A 17,248-nucleotide genomic window follows, 5' to 3' on the forward strand; every position below is an offset into this window, starting at 1 on the left:
TAGAGTTTTTTGTTTTTTTTTCTTTTAAGTCTCATCCAGTCATGTGTAGATAACATAATGAAAATTTTAATAGACTTAGTGAGGCACATGAGTCAAACTCAATGTTCCAAATTAATTGAAATTATTAAAGGAAGGAAGTATTGGGACTATATGAATAAAACCATGTATGTGTTTTGTAATTGTACCTTCTCTTTATTTTTTTAACAGGGAGTGTCCAGATGCAGACTCAGTTGTAAGTAGACTTATTTCTAACACAAATGTGTATGCTAACATTATCAGGCACTGCAGTATAATGGAATATGATTTACATACAGGCCCTGCTAAGTGTTATTTATGTGATAAAGGATTTAGTATTTCACTAACATAATTGAAGTGTTACTTTCACTCAGAACATAATCTTTCACAGTACATAAAGACATTCATCTTTAATATGTTTGTATTTCCATCCATTTCAGGTTTTAAACAGGATGTTTTTACAACAATGATTTGCTACTTTATTTTGCGAGTTAGTAGTTTGAACTGCTTGACTAATAGATTCTGAGTTAAAGATTCAGTATGTTTTCATGAGGATCCAGTTTTGCATCATCATATTCCTCTGCATTATTACTATCTCCCTGAACAACCCTTCTGAAATTAATGGAGTTCTGCTTGACTGCTTGCAATAGACTATAGCAGTATGCTTTTTAAAATATTGCTTTAAAGGTAGTATTTCTAGCTGCCTTTTTTTCATGGTCTGTTCTTCATTGCTCTCAGTTTCATTGCTCTCAGAACCACTTTTTTTTTTTATAAAAATAAGTGGTAATTGTAAATGTTAACACTTTTTAGTTAATTAATTAAGTCTTTTGTTTTTATTGAAACATGTCAGTTATCTTGAATTATATGTAATGGAGATTGGAGCTTCCTGTAGCTATGGTAGGGAGTAATTTACAGAATGGTTTAAGTGACTTTCTAGAGACTTATATGTTTTTTGGTTCATTTACATGCCAAGTATATTAGGCAATTTAACTCTCCAAATTCACCTGTTGTAGAAAGTTCTTCTTTGCATATAGCATCTGTACGTTTTAATACCTGGTAAAAAGCTTTTTTTTTTTTTTGAGTAATTTGGTTTTTAAAAAAAATCTACTATGACCTTTTTGCTAAATGAATTTGCTTAAAAAAATTAATTTTGCTACGTAATATAACTGTCTATCTATGAAGAGCCTTGTAAGTGTCATATGAGACAGTTGTTTCATCCTATACAAAGTCATCTGTTAAAGCACTGGTTTTCTCCTTGGGTACATTTAAAGCTATGTAAACTTAGAATTATCCCTATAATTATCAGGCTTTTCAAGGAAATAATTTCTTTTGACAGTTCGGTTGAGTCACCGGAGTGAAAAACAAGTGGGTTTGACTTGCAGTGTTTATTTTCTTCCTTGCTTATTTTGGTCTCTACATTTTTAGAAAATAATTAATTCAACTGTAAATGAATCTGATGTTCTTGGCTGCATGAGGAGGACCGTTACAATCATTTAAGTTAATTGATCTGTCTACATGCAGTCATTTTAAAAAATTAGCTTTCATATCATCTAACAGCAAGACTAACAGTTTCTTAGCTTTCTCTTCTTTTGAATGCAAAATCTTTTCTTCATGCATTTAGAGTGTAAAATTTTCTTCTTTTTTTTTTTTTTACAAGCAACATTATTATTTTAAGTGGTAGAATGCTTTAATAGCAAAGTCCATTACTGTTATGAAAAAGTATGCAATGTAACTATTAGATGAGACTCATTTCACCCCCTTGCAATCAAGTTGTCCCCAGAATGGTTTAATGCATAGAACTGGCATCCTCATTCAGAAGGTCACATTTCACTCATTTTTTTCTTTTTCCTGTCTTTTACCTTAAGGTAAGCTGTTTCATTTTTCAAACTTAAAAGCAGTTACTGCTATCCATATTGTTATCTCTGTGTGGATTTTTTTTGTGTACAACTTTGCAATAGATAATGAATTTCAAGAAATTGAACTTGGAATAGTTTTATTGAAAAAGAAAAAAAGCAGTTGTTATTTTTTATTTGATTCCTAGAAAATGCTAAAAATGAGTTCTCAGAAAATTCAACTTACTTAAGGTGCCCCTTAATTATGATTAAGATTGTGAATTTCATCTTTGGTCACTCAGTAAAATCTCATCATCTGGATTTTATATTAATGTTATCTTTTTTAAAAGGTGGGATTTGTTAATTTGCCAGGAATTTTAATTGTTTTTCTCTTTAGAGGAAGGGTTGTAGGAGGTAACCACACTGCAATTATGATTGTACACACTGTGCTACATACATTGTATTTTTAGAAATTAAAGATCAAGTAAGAATTGACTTAAATACTTGATCTACCAGTCCTATGTGATACTGTGGATCTTTGAACGTATATTAAGTGGCAAGTTCCATCTGGCTCTTCTCACTGGTCCAAAATGAATAACACAGATTAAAAATTCCTGCATTGTTACGTGTCAGTCTAAACATGTAACTTCCATTGAGTTTAGCCTTGATAGTTAAGAAAGTAGACGGCTAACAGTGTGTGTACAAGAAAGAGATAACAGCTGAAGTTTGGCTGTGTATACACATTCATTACCTAGCAAGTTGCTACATGGGCAGAACTAATTGTCTTGTTTCCCATAGGTTTGACATGTTCCTAGGTCTACAGGAAGTTAAAAGCTCTAGCAGAATCTTTTCTTTTGATAAAGTATTCAGAGAATTTCACTTGTGTCCAGTAAGGTCTGAGTTTTGATTGCGGACCTTCCCGTCTGGAATACTAGCAGATCTCTCTCTTCTACTTCACTGCCTTTTTTCATGAAAACTGTAGTAATGCAATTATCTTTGAGTCCTCTGTTCTGTCACATCCATTTGAAATTGTCCAGTAAGTTCAAAAGTAATTAAGAAGGGAGTCACAAATGCAGAGAGTGTAATGCTGGACCTTTTTATTATATAGGAAACTATAATGAAAACAAATATACTGAGGCATCCAAAAGTGTTCATTAGCCTCGTATGTATAATATAATTCAGATATCTAGATTTATAGACTTCTTATTGATAAGAAGTGGCTCTATTTGGAAGTATTGTACTCTTAATTTATGAAGAATAAGTATAACCTTAATTATATTTAAATTTTTATATTCAATCTTTTTTTTTTTTTTTTTTTTGCTTACATTTTGTGATGTTTAGTTCTGACTAACATAGTTTAGAATAGCTGCTGCTATTACAGGATATGAGCCTTTCTAACCGCAGTGCAGGTGGAACACTCCAAATACCTTGTTTTTCTTCTTGCATCTCTGTCAGTGGGACAAAATGAGTGGCTACTCTCTTCTTCTGTGTTGCTGTGGGGTTTTGTGTGTGTATGTGTTATTAGCTATCCTAAAGAGAGGAGGCTGAAAATGAAATTAAAACCTTTGTACTTCAGGGTTTACCCGGGTCAAATTTGCATCTCAGATTTATTAAAAGTGGAGAGGCTCCTTTTCCTGCTCTGTCAGGCTACAAGCTTCAACTTCTTACTTTGAGTTTTCTCCACCTAAATGTGCAGGAGAAAGTCAGTCTTCTTCAGTAAAATGGCAGAGAATTCATATGGAAAAAAAAGAAATAGTAAACTGTTCAGCTTAGTGGTAATTTGCTGCATACTTTGAGGAAGATGTCGTAAGAAGCTCTCATAACCACTGTAGATTGCCAAGAGGAGAAGAAAGGCAGAAATTTTGCTGAAGTGCAGTTAAGGTTGTTTTTGGCCCCGTGACTGACCTATGAGCAGTGCTGCTATTGCTGATGAAGGGACAAAGGAAGTAGCTAGACTGCGGAATACTTCAAATGTTCTTCTCTTTTACTTCCTATCTACTGTAAAGGAATTGGTAACATGGTAGCACTTTGGTTTCTCCCATTGTTTTTAGATTATAGGTGGGACATAACATTTAATTAATTAACAAAGTGTTGACTAAAATTCTGAAGATGAGTTTTGGCAATAGAATTCTAAGCCCTCATACTTCTTGTATTTGCAATTTTACTTTGTTATTTATTATGTCCTTTTGTTACATTTCTTCAAAAAGAAATTCAGCCCAGAAAGTTTGTGAAACTTACTAAGGCCAAAAAAAAGTTATAAATGTATTTTGTTACATGCATGCTTTTACCGGTATACATATATATACATATAAAAATGTATGTATACATATGTATATGTATGCATGTATATATATATATACACATTCTTGAAACTGTATATGACATGAATCAGTAGTTTATTGTATCACATCTGCAAACATCCAGAATTCAAGTCATATCCATACTGAGCTTTTTTTTTTTTCCCCTGGAGACAAATAGAGTTATTATGGAGGGGCTAAACCTGAATTCCTAATCATACTAATAACTACTTCTTATGGAAAACAAAGTTTGCAAAGATGATCTTCCTCTGTGATGAAGTTCAGAAGTGGATGTTGTGTTTTTTTCCTGATTTCTGCATGGTAGGCAGATCAGGACTTATATTCTACTATAGTATGCCTGGTACTTAAAAGACACACCTGACATGCAGTTCTGTCTTTGTAGGAGTTTGGAGGAGGCTTATCAAAGTAAATGCAAATATCTTCCTTAACATGAAATTTGTGAATATATAATTTACCCAAAGAGCTGTATCTTCTGCTGCTGTTAAGAAATGTGATATCAGTAAATAATAGTCTCATGTTTTAGAAAGTAAGGAAGCAGTTCTCCATGAAAATAGTATTTTTGAAATTAATTTGTAAGATTTTTAGGTAACATGCTACTCATATATGACACAGTTGGCACCCACCCCTTTTTTAATAGTTTATACAAAAACACAATTTCAGTGTTGTAGAAAGCAGAAAATGCCTTAAGAATGATCAGAATTTTTTACAAGATCAATCTGAATCACCGAGAAACCTGGAAATATAAAGCTAATGATTTCTGATTCTGCTTACACTATATGAAGTCCATAACTTCAAATTATATATTTAAATCTCAAAATAGGAAGAAAGAACTACAAGTCAAATTCTGTTATGAGCATATTAACTGACTTTTTGCCTTAAGTTATGCATACAAGCTATGTGCTGGAGTGACATTGCTGATAAATAGTTGTTGCTAGATTTTTGCTAGATCAGAAGTAGTTAAGGCAAAAATACTAAGAAATCGGATACTTTTAAGAACATTAATATTTTAGTACCTTTGACAGATGCAATTTATTTTAGAGAATGGATTAAAATAGTGCAATGAGAACATTTTTTTCTGCAAACGTTTCCCAATTTTAAATCAAAGCAAGCATATTTGCCAGCTCTGTTGTTTGTGTTGCGTCTCCCCAGTAATAATATCTTTTACATATATGCCTGGGCTGGAAGTTGAATGTTGTACGTTTAAAGACCTTTGTAGTTTTTCCATTCATCTTAACCGTGAATGATCCTTATCTATTGAAAATTTACTATTACTACAACTAAAGTCACTGCAGAATTCAGAAGTTGCAGTAAGAACATGTAAGAACCCTCTAGCTATATGTTTTTGTTCTGTTTACTTGGATGTCAGGTTTCATTAGTGTTTTTTGGCCTATAAACAAGGTCGGCCTGAGGTCAAGCGTAGCTAAGAACCCTGATTTGAGCAAGTAGAGCTAAGGTACTGGACCGTGTGATCCTACTCTTATTACATTTTTTTCTCCAGTTCTTCTTCTTTTTTTTTTTTTAAATCAAATAGCAGTGTGGCCATGTCTTAAAAGTTTAAAGAAATTGCATCTTAATCTTCTATATTTAAGGGTATGAGTTTATACAGTTTTACTGTCTTTAGTTTAATGTGCTTTCTAATTAGGTATGCTATCACCTACTCTTAAGTGTTTCATAATCCTTTTGGCAAAAGTTTGATCTTTATTTAAATTCATTCAATTTAATTCACAATTGCTAAGTTTAGAAGGATATATCAGTAAAATATAAGACACCCCATTTATGATTTCTAGAGAAGGACAGCAATTTTATGCTTATCTAAATCTATTCAAGACAAATATGTCTTTAAGCTCAAGTTCAAATTCTACATTCACTGGCTGTTTTCTAGCTTGCTTAAAGTTTCTAGTATAAGTTATTTTATATCTCATGACTCATATCAGAAAGATGTATTTTGAAAGATGTATATAATGTAAATTTCGCTTTCATTCAGATTGCCTCCCACTACCTGTTTTCAAATACAATACAAACTGTTGGTACATTAGAATAAATGTCTTTTTTTTTCTTTTTTTTTAAATATGAATCTTCATGTTTGTATTAAAAATTGAAACTCATAAAATCAGTACATGTTGAAGATATCTGGGTTCTGCTTTTTATATAATAATCTTATTTGTGGCATCTCAGTTCACAAAGTCACTCATGGTCTTTTCACTTATTCTTCTGTTTTGAATGGGATCATTAACCATATAAGAAAGTATATCAGTCTGTATATAATGTACACAAGTGTGGTTTTTTTTTCCCCTATAATTAAAATTGAGATTATCATATTAGAAACTTGTTTCTCTCTGTTCCAAAGTGCTTTTATGAAACAAAGTCCTTAGCTGGCATTCTAAATTATTTTTAGTGTAATTTTCTCAATTTATATTTAATTGTCTGCAATACCTGAAAAACTGAAATTCCTGATTGTTCAGAAGCTTTTAAAATCCAGCACAGTGCTGGAGATGTCTCTTAAGTTTCATCCATGCTTTTTACTTAATGTAGATAGCTTTTGCTGAAGCACCAGTACGGTCTTGCTGACTTTTCAAGGGGGAGAAAATTTGCAAGCTGTATAACCTGGAATGCTTTTACTCACATATTGAAATTTTGACTAGTACTTAGTAAATCTTGTGTTCTTGCATCATCAGAGCCTTCAGTGGTTTAACTGAAGGAATTAGAAGTAGAAACTAGGAAAATATTTAGGGCAAAAAGAATTGTAAGCTTATTTACTTAACATACTTGTGTTGTTTTCTGGCCTTTTTTGGCAGCATACTGGTAAAAGCAGGTGATTAAAACTCACAGGAAAATGTATTTTCACAGGAAATGTGGAGGTTGTTTTGTTGCATTTTCTATTTTTGATCTATAGAGAATAACTTGAAATAACTGCAATAATTAATGTTAAATAGTGAGTACTTTAATTAGCCACCATAATCAAATTTCAGTTCATCAATTATATAAGATCCAGTTGAATGTAAGAAATTTTTTTTTCCTTAACTTGTCAATACCTTTTTTGTTGTTTTTAGAACATTCCTGACGTAGATGATGAAGGATACAGCATTAAACCAGAAACAACACAGGATATCCTTTTCACTATTACTGTGCTGATTTATTTGATCTTGTAATAATCTTTTGAAGAGGGAGAATACTGCTTAAACAGTTAAGCAGAGGAAGATGTCATTGTACTTGTGTTTCAAATTTGCAGTCTTATGTTCACGGTTTCTGCAAACTGTGCTGCATTTTGTCTAGCCTCAATTCTATGCGTGTGTGTAAACACTAAAATTTAAATCTGATGTATTAGGAACGGTAAAAGGATGTTCTTTGTCTAAAGACAACAAAGATGTGAACAAAAGCTTTAAGGTAGCCAGGCAGATCTTTCTATGTGAAAAGCTTTCAGAGAGTTCATAAAGTAGAACTGTCTTGAGCATGGTAAACAGTTACTGGTTCTATACCTGCACCCTCTCCACAGTTTTATAACATCATTAGAAAGATTAGGAGTGCCAACAGTCCAAAAATAGAACTTCTGCTTCTTAGTGAAGTCATTCCAGCACACGGAGTTTTTATTGTATGTTAATAGTTGTTGTGGTAAGTTTATAGGGTTTTTTTCCATGAGTCATTTTTCATGGATGCCCATGATTTTTTCTGCTCTTTCTCTGAAGAAAAAGATTTTTTCCTTGTTTTCTCATCAGAAACAGGCTGTGCTCAGGACCTGAGATCTGGGTTTTGATAGGTCTAAGCAAGCCCTTAGCAAAATCACTTATTTTTGGGAATGTATTCTGCTTTTCTGGGGAGAGACGAGAAATAAAAGGTAAATTTACACTTGAATTTACCTTAAATAAATAGTAAAAAAAAATTTTTGGTTGAAAGTACCTTAATGTGTGCCAATCCTTCAGAGCTTCTCTGCTCTTATCAATTTTGCAGAATTCTGTTGACCCCAGAAAAGTTTGCTTTGCTGTTAAAAACAGTCACGTTATTTCTGGAGCATAGGAAGTTCCGCACCAATGTGCGCAAGAACTTCTTTACAGTGAGGGTGATGGAGCACTGGAACAGGCTGCCCAGGGAGGTTGTGGAGTCTCCTTCTCTGGAGATATTCAAGACCCGCCTGGACGCCTACCTGTGCGACCTGGTGTAGGGATCCTGCTTTGGCAGGGGGGTTGGACTCGATGATCTCTGGAGGTCCCTTCCAACCCCTACGATTCTGTGATTCTGTGATTCTGTGATTTACAAAACCAATATAATATAAAATTGAAAGACTATTATCCAATTCTGGGGGGAACATCATTACTTTATGCTTTATATATAGTTATGAAATGGAACAGGAGTGAATAATGTTCATTCTTTGTAAATGATTCACCCAGACATTCTTTTCTCCTTTATCCTTTCTGTCATGAGGAAATGGAGAAGTCTGTACATCTAGTGGCAAAGCTCAGTGATTTGCAATTATACTACAGCTTCAGAATCTCTTGGCCAGATTCAGGAAGTCATCACTTTTCTTCTTTTCCTTCCAATAGCATCCAAGGATGGCTATTTATTCTGCATATGGGAACTCTTAAGGTGATTTGTTGGCAGTCAGGCTTTGTAAGGCCAGTCTTAAGTGTTGAAAAAACTTTCATGAAGTGACCTTTCGTTTCATGGCGTTCACATGTCAACTGATCTTTGCCAGTAACCATTTAATAGATTTCAGTGGTCAGCCTGTGCCACTTTACAAAAGCTGTGTACAACAGCCTGATGGGTAGGAAATGAATCTTGAAACTCAGAACCTTTCAAAAGAAAGCAATTTTCTGAAATAAAAAATGACTTGTCTTTAAAATTGTGCTTTCCAGATGTGATCGATTTTTGAGGATGGACAGACTAAGATGGAGATATCTGAATATTGCTTCACCAGATCTCAGGGAATCTGTCAGTTGAATTGGATTTGGAATGCCTTTAGGGTTTAGGGTTTTGACATTTGTCAGGGAATACTTAGAAGAGATTTTCAAATGGCTGTCTTTTTTCAAAGAGAAAATAACAGAAGCAATATATAGATTATGTGTCCTACACCCAGACAGCAATATACTTTTTGTGTTAGAGTACAAGAAATTTTTCAGTTTGTTTCTTGTAAAAATAAATGCACTTTTAAGAATTAGAATAGACCTTTCAGAGCTTTTGCCCAATTGATTTTATATGCATATGAAGAACCATATAAAAAACCGGCGCTCCCATATATTTGGCTAGTTTTAAAGGCTGTCTTGTCGCTGTGATTCCTTTGTAGGCTGACAGTAGTGTTTCATTTACTGGACAGCCTTCTGTGTAACTGGCATCTTTTGCAGTGAAACTGTCAGCGCTACTCTGCAGAAATGGCAATTTGTAAGGGCTGCTGCTCCTGCTTCCTCTGCAGTTACACTTGGCAGAAGTACCATGGACACTCCATTGTCATTTCCACCTTAACTGAGAAAAACATATCAAAGAGAACCATTTCTATTCATCCAGCGATTCTGACTCTGAAGATGATGAACCCAGGAGGTTCCATATAGAAATAAAACCTGTACAGCCAAATAATAGTTCTCAATACACTATGCCTTCATTGGATGAATTAAAAGTTTCTATAGGGAACATTGCTCTTTCTCCAGCAACATCTGTAAGTAATTTTGTTCTTTGTATTTTTAATGAGAAGAAAAGTCATTAGGAATCTTTACTGTAAATATTCAATTTACTACCCAGAATTTATTCTATATTCAAGTTCTTTTCATTGCAAAGTCTCCCTTAATGCACTTCATTGCAATATAAAATAATTCTCCCTTAGATTTTAACTTTCTTGTAAGTCTTAGGAATGCTCAGACTTTTAAAGCTGGTTATATTATGTGGATATACGTAGTTTGTAAGGTGCAGCTGTGTGCAATCTGCCTAATCACTGAATGATCCTTCACATCAAGCCATGGTACCAGAAATAGCTTTGGATTTATCTAGTACGATATTTAGATCAGAATTATGATGGCTATGATAGCAAGGAAGATACTATATGTAACATTAAAATACTAATGGTGATTTTTCTATTTTTCCCCATGTTTTGAAAGCAGAGACACAGTCCTGTAAGTACAAAATGGCTGTTTATTCATCTTTTTAATTTAGAATCAAATGAGCGTACTATGTGTGAGAGTTATTGAGAAAAGCTTAGGAATGTTTTATCTGTCATGTGTACAGTGCAATATGAAAACTGTTTAGTCTCACTGACCTAGCCTGCAAAGTTGTTTAGTAATACTGCTGACTTTATCAGCTCAGAAGTCTTCTTTCCTGCCTCTTCTTGTCCCATGCCATAGGTGTGCATTAGTTCTGTCACAGGTCATGTTCTGGTTTCCTATAAGCTCCAGAATGTTTTACCTGGCATTGAAAGCAAAATACCTCATAGAAAGTTGAGTGGAAATGTGAGCCCTGAGACTATTAAGCATTCTGTTTGGAAATTAGTTTTGATTTTTTTTTCTTCTGTTTCAGGCACAAATGAATCGAAATTCATCCAGTAAGTGTGACTGTTTAATTTCTAGTCTGTTTATGTTAGTTTTTTGATGTAACATGAAAATAGACTTTTTTTTTGTTTAAGAAATGAACTTACTCAGCATTTTAAGTAGGAAAATATTTATCTTGTCAATTCTGGATACCTTTTTGATATTTTCCTTCAAACAGACTACTCATAGTCAATTCAAAAGGACAGAATTAGCTTATCTGGTCAAAATTTCAAAGCAGCTAGTAACCTCCAAAGATCTCTTCATTTTCTATATACTTAACTGTTCCCTGTGCTGGGAATCAGATGAGACTGTCTGTGACTGTGATGAAAATAAGTCCAAGAGTCTAATGGAGGTTACTCTTGTGTAAGTTCTTGGAGCCCTTCCATCATCTTAAGTATTATCCACAAAGTTGCAAAGTACTCTGTTTTAAAACCAAAAATACAAAACCTGACCATGAAGGCAGAGTGTGTGAGTCTCAATCCTCTACATTGTTTGGGTTTTTTTTTTTCAGTGACAAAACAAGCCAGAATTGCTGAAGAATAAAATTGATGTAAGCAGTATAATTTGAGAAAGAAATTTAAAGTGATTTAAAGAAATAATTCCTTCCAAAATGTTTTGCTCTGTATAGTCCCCTTCCTTCAGAAGGTATTTCAGGAGCATCTGAATTCACATTATCTGAAATACTATATTTTCTTAATAATTCATAATTAGCTTTGAACAGCAATCATAAACATTTACTGTCTTTTTATAATGAGGCGGAAATATTTATATTTTAGCAAACCATAGCTTTGGTCATATTATTCCGTCTTTTGCTTAGGTGAGGAGTTAACAAAATCAAAGCTTTCGGCTCCAACAAATGAGTAAGTTCAACTTTTAAAATTATGCCAAATTAAGTTTGGGGGGCGGGGGGGGGGGGAGGGGAAGATTTGGTCTTATTTTTCTCCAGTACTCAGAAAGTCATTGGAATTTTCAGATGACTGCTATTTTAAGCATCTCTTGCATTATAAGAATTAAAGAGTAATAATGTAACATTGAAGATTTCTATTTGCTTGCTTTTCCCTTTCTAATGCATTTTCTTCTTTGTGATGTTTCAATTGGTATTTAAAATTACATGATCAAAAATTATTGCTTTTTTTGTTTAATTTCCATTGCATACTGTTCCCAGAATTTGGACAGTTTATACATTGGTTATATATAAATATATATATGTGTATATATATATGTGTGTGTGTATATATGAGCTGAAACAAATCAGTTTGTAGGTGTACACCTTGCTGAAAGTGAGAGTACATACTAGCATATGTACATATGTCCATACACAAAGTTGCACAAAAGTAATGAAGGGGTCAATGTGTACAGTTTAATTATGTGTAAACTAGTTCTACAATTTGTGCATTTACTTTTAGATGCAAAAGCTAATGAATACCACAGATGAACTATCAGTGCTGTAGTTTGAATGTTATGAGTATGTGTGCCTTTCATTTGTATTCCAATTGTAACTCTTACTATAGAAAGGGGAACAGTGACCTTCTGGCATGGGATCCACTGTTTAGCAGTTCCCTTGAATCTTCCTCTTCAGCCTCCTTGGCTTCCTCATCCTCCTCAGGTAAGATATTTGATAGCAGGAAAGTGTTTTCTGCATATTTTTCAGGATGTTCTGTGGTTACTTTTTTAGTAATTGCATGTGTTTAAATCGTCAAAATGAAAGAATTTTTAAAGTGGTATCCTATGTTGTGAGTAATACGGAAGGTATGACATATCAGGCTTTCAAGCTGGGGAGCAAACGGGGAGAGGGAACACAAGAAACCTTTGGAAAATTCTATCTTGCTTTTGTTTTTTTCTCTCCTTCTCTTCCTTTCCAAAACTGATCATCTGTGCTGAAGAAATAATGTAGTCAACTTTTTTTGCTGATAGGTCTGAAAGATTAAATGGAGGATATTGCAGCAACTATGAACCAAGCTGAGCATCGATTTTGAACAGGAATGGATTTCTTCTTTACAAAGGGGGCTGCTGAACTACCTAGTAAAAGCCTCCATAACACTTAGCAGTGAAGAGTCTGTTTTCTGTATGAATTCATTATTCTGTTATGAGATGTGTGGGCAGAACTGGGGGGCAATGGGAGAAAAGGGCAGGACTGAGGCTGGATGAGGGGAAAGTTGTTGTACCACCTGAGAGGAAGTAAACTGTATGTATGTGAGCAAATTATGATGAAAAGAAGTTGTGTTTTCTCAAAATAATCTGTTTTTCTAGCTATATTATTGCTTTGGTCGTAGATCATAGGCCTGTAACTGCACACTGATCTCTAACTCGTATTTATTCCCCATACTTTGTGCTTTGGTGTACAGGCACTTCGTAGAGGTGCCCCAGCTTGAAGAGTTGGTAGAAAGGGTTTGGAGAATGTCTCCATGATAGTGCTTTGTAGACATTCTCTTGCTTGCATGCAGGTGCTGAAGATGACTCCACATGAGCCCCATATTGTTGATTTTGTGATTTCTTCCTCTGCTGTTTGCTCCACAACTATCACCAGATCCCTTGTAGAATCACTGGTTAATTTTTCCATACCCCATTGTCGCTATGAAGTCAGCTATGCTAGTGGTAAAAACATCTTTGCTCTGTGTAACGAGGTGTATTTAATCTTTCCCAAGCAGATGCTGATCTATAGACAAGGATTCATGGTCACAAAACCCCAGCACTGTCACCTCCACCATTTTGCAGTCATTTCCTGGACTGTTTTATTAGTGCCCTTCTGATGCTCTCACCAGCAAGATTGAATAGAAGACAACCTAAGCCCCATGCTATTGACTACTGCTCCCAGCAGAACTCTGTAGTTAGTGCTGATACTATGAATTAGATGTATGCTTCACATGGAAGAATGGAGGGATTAGTAGTTACAGGATTAACAGCGGTCAGCTTTAGCAATCCCTCCACAATATCTTAGATTTAGGCTCCTAGCAGGAAGCAAACCTCTCTAGTTGATACCTTGAGTTGATAGATGTGTTTCTATGTCTTGTACAGCAGGGAGTCACCCTTTATATGACCTTTTTCCAGGTAGTCTTCCAGCTGGCATTGTTAAGGAGTACTACATTCACTGCAAGTAGGCTCATGTATCTTCTCTTCAGCTGTGAGGGCAGTGAACCTCTTCAATTTTGTAAGCCTTTAGGAGAGGCAGGAGCTTTCCTTTTAGTCACCAGCTTCTGTCCTTTCCCTCTGATGTTACATAACCTGCTCATTTCCTCCTGTAACTCCTTCACTTGGTGGCATAGCTTCTTCAAGGCAACCTACAGCTATCCTGCAGGACAGGTGATTGTCTGTCCTGGTGTTAGACAGAGGCTTACATATTGCCTGAAGTCTGGGACTTGAAGGACCACATCTACCATCTGAAGCTTGGTTTGTGATTAGTTGATTTTTTGCTACTCACGGGTAGGAGAGTAAAGCAGGCTAGAAAAAGTTCATATAGTTCCTCCTGTCAGCAGAACGGTGGAGAGAACAGCCTCTGGCTGATGAGCAGTGACAGATCACTGGGATCAGTAGCCAGACATCAGGGGCAGTCTGCACATGGCCTTGCACCTCCTAAAAGTGGCTTATGTGCAAATCCCTACATTTGATTGAAATTGATGGAATATAGTGCCTTTTGGGCATAAGTCAATTTTAGATATGAAAGTCAATGTTAGATATGAGAAATATTTAAATATCTAGATATTTTGCCTTTGTAATGTTTCTCTGCTAAATAATTATTAAAAGGATTGTTGTTCTAGGAATTAACTAAGCTGTTTACATTAGTGAAATGATCCATGCAGTTAAGTAGAAAGAAAGCGTTCTAAACTGTATCAAAGTAGTAATATATTTGGAATTTATTTCTTTTTTTACTGAATTGCAGTAGTTCATATTGTTGTTTAAATCAAGTTAGCTTCTGATGCTCATTAACCTGCAGCTTTTATAAGTACACAACTTTGATCTGATTCTCTTTTGAAACCTGCAGAAATCAGTGTTTTATTTCCAACTTGAATGTTAATATAGATAATGCTGCTGTTGAAAGGTTTTAATATTTCCAATCCAAAACTTAAATTGCTTAAATATACAATAAATTGTTTGCTTTGTATACGAAGTATGATCCATCACATCCCGTAGATACTTCTGTCTTTTTCCTGTTAAGGCATTTCTTAGGATACTGTTTCATAACTGTGTTAATCATTGAACACCTAACCCACTGTGGTATTTTTGCAGGCTGTGGTTTATGCAGCATAGAAGTAAACTTTGGTCATCCATGAATAATCCTGTTTTATTAGACATTTAAGCTAGTTTTGTTATCTTGAACAAATGCAACATACATTCTTAGTGATCTACAATCTTTTATAAATGCTTCTTTTATTTATCTTCCCCATTTTTATAAACAGGCATTTTAAAAATAATCTTGCACATTTCCCCATAGTTTTAGTATGAGATTTACAGTTGCATTTCAAAGGCTTTGAATGATGTTTTCAGTACCTAAGTACATAAAATACATAAAAATGTCAGAAAGAGAAAGCTGTGTTAAGTATCTGTTTATCTGTTCTTAGATGATGTACTTGTTCATGACAGAAAGAAGACTTTAGAGACCTATGCTTCCAATGTGAACTTTTAAATTTATTGCTCTCTTTAATTCTGTGTGCCACTCTGCTGTTGCTCTTAGCTTTGCCAATCTGCAAAACATTAAAGAGTTGACTAACTGCATTTGCTGCTTCTGTTGTCATCTACTCCAACAGGCAACAGCCAAATGCAGGGAAAACTTGTGGAAAACTCATTTTCTGGCAGGTGGAAGACTCTGGGATGAGAAAAAATAAATTGGGGTAGATGATGCCTCATGCATACTGTGACTCACTAAAAAAGGGGTTGATAGGATCAGAAAAATAAGAAGCAAGCAACATCTCAAGACTTCATTGTCATCATTCATTCACTGAACAGTCATTTATGTTGGGCCTTTCCATTACAGGTGTGGGTAAGAGCATAAATGTTTCGAAGGAATGTAGAAGAGTAGATTTGACTAAGTTGTTTTGAAAGAAGTTGAAAGGAAATAAAAATGGATTAGGACACCAAAAAGGAAAATAAAAGGACAAGAGGAAGTTAAACTTAACATGATATAGAAGAAGTTAGAGATTGAACAAAATCACGAGAATTTGGGACTTAAGGGGAAAGAAAAAACATAGATTACTACTTGGCTTGCATAAGGAATGGAAAGTGACGTGTCTGACAGTGTGGACAAAGCCGATATAATATATGTTTTGTTGGGGTTGTTTTCTTTTTTTTTGTAAGTGGTGTGATTTTTAGCCTAATAGAGCAATTATTTTTCACGCTTGCTAGTAATAATGCAGAGGATATTGATGTTGAATACACCTTTTTAGTCTGGATTTATATTTTATCATTTCAGTATTCCATCTTGTTTCAATTCTTACCTTTTCCTTCAGCTACTCTAAGAGAGCACAGTAGGAATTCCTCCTCATCTACCAGTGACTTGCCTGGATGTAGACTGTCTCAGTCTTTGCTTGGACTCCAGACAGATTCTGGGTCTGGAAGCCCATCCTCACCAGACTTCGTAATTAGCACTTCGTGCAAATCTGGTGTAGAAGTACCATCAGGGAATATCAGTACTTTATCCTCTGTTTCATGGTCTCAGAGTCAGTGGATTTCCTTCGCTGATGAACTTTTTACAATTAGAGAAACAAGCACAGACAAGAAGGAGCAACAAAGATTACATTTTAAAACTGAAAATGCCTGCCTTGCCTCTTCTGCTTTGCTTGAGAATTCTTCCAACTGCTGTGCTTCTGAGGATCAAAGTGACCTTTCAAATAATACTATATGCCGTGAACTATTATTCATTGAAGAAATTAGCACTGCTGCCGAAATTTCTTCCACACCATCTTCAGCACATCTGGACTATAGTTTAGTGTCTCCTTGTGTTCATTCAAACAAGGGTATGGCAAGCATGCATTGTGTACTGCTCTTTGCTAATAACTGACTCCAAAAAGCAAGCTTTGGACTGATTTTTCATTTCTTTATTCTAGCTTACCTTAAAATTAACTTCTTAACATAGAATGTACTAAATTGCTTGTTAGCATCAATTTCATTGAAACTTAGGACACTGAAATAAGTATTCAGCTTGACATAAGAGGAAAAATCAATTTATTTAACTGTAAAGCCACTGCTTTTTCTTAACTATATGCAGCTTAACTTTTCTGGAAATACACATGTACTTTCCTGGAATGTCAGAGAGCAATGAAGTCTCAAAGATTAAATGCTTGATTTCACATAAACAGTTCCGTTCTTAAACAGATGTATTCTGAACCTGCCTTCTGCAGATCAGATTAAATAAAGTAAATTTGACTGAGAACAGTTCCTCCTTAACACCCAATATTTTGAAGAGTGGATCATATTAGGATAATGCTACATACTGAAAGAGCAAAGCAGCAAGCATTGGGCATGATTCGCTGAATATCTGTGATACTGAAGCAGATTATTGATGTTTAGCATGTACAGTGTAGCCTGGGCATATGGTGGTTATAGTCAGTATTAGCCAAATTTCTTCCCAAGTCAGCAATGGAATTTC

The 17,248-nt window shown here is 34.7% G+C and overlaps 1 protein-coding gene across 4 annotated transcripts in view; it reads left to right on the forward strand.

The window, feature by feature from the left end:
- The window catches only part of FCHO2 (FCH and mu domain containing endocytic adaptor 2), a 91,391-nt gene that overhangs the window by 51,861 nt on the left and 22,282 nt on the right, over window positions 1–17,248 (forward strand). The window contains exons 11-18 of one of the 4 annotated variants that reach the window (XM_090132396.1): window positions 208–232; window positions 7,216–7,270; window positions 9,628–9,806; window positions 10,243–10,257; window positions 10,658–10,682; window positions 11,486–11,528; window positions 12,180–12,274; window positions 16,110–16,616. In XM_090132396.1, the coding sequence (XP_089988522.1) occupies window positions 208–232; window positions 7,216–7,270; window positions 9,628–9,806; window positions 10,243–10,257; window positions 10,658–10,682; window positions 11,486–11,528; window positions 12,180–12,274; window positions 16,110–16,616 (944 nt within the window). The remainder of the gene's footprint in view (window positions 1–207; window positions 233–7,215; window positions 7,271–9,627; window positions 9,807–10,242; window positions 10,258–10,657; window positions 10,683–11,485; window positions 11,529–12,179; window positions 12,275–16,109; window positions 16,617–17,248) is intronic. The other 3 variants (XM_031602599.2, XM_031602600.2, XM_090132395.1) reach the window with 3 other exon arrangements.

The sequence above is a fragment of the Phasianus colchicus genome, chromosome Z, assembly GCF_987193195.1.
Source record: "Phasianus colchicus chromosome Z, bPhaCol1.hap1.1, whole genome shotgun sequence".
Classification (NCBI taxonomy): Eukaryota; Metazoa; Chordata; class Aves; order Galliformes; family Phasianidae; genus Phasianus; species Phasianus colchicus.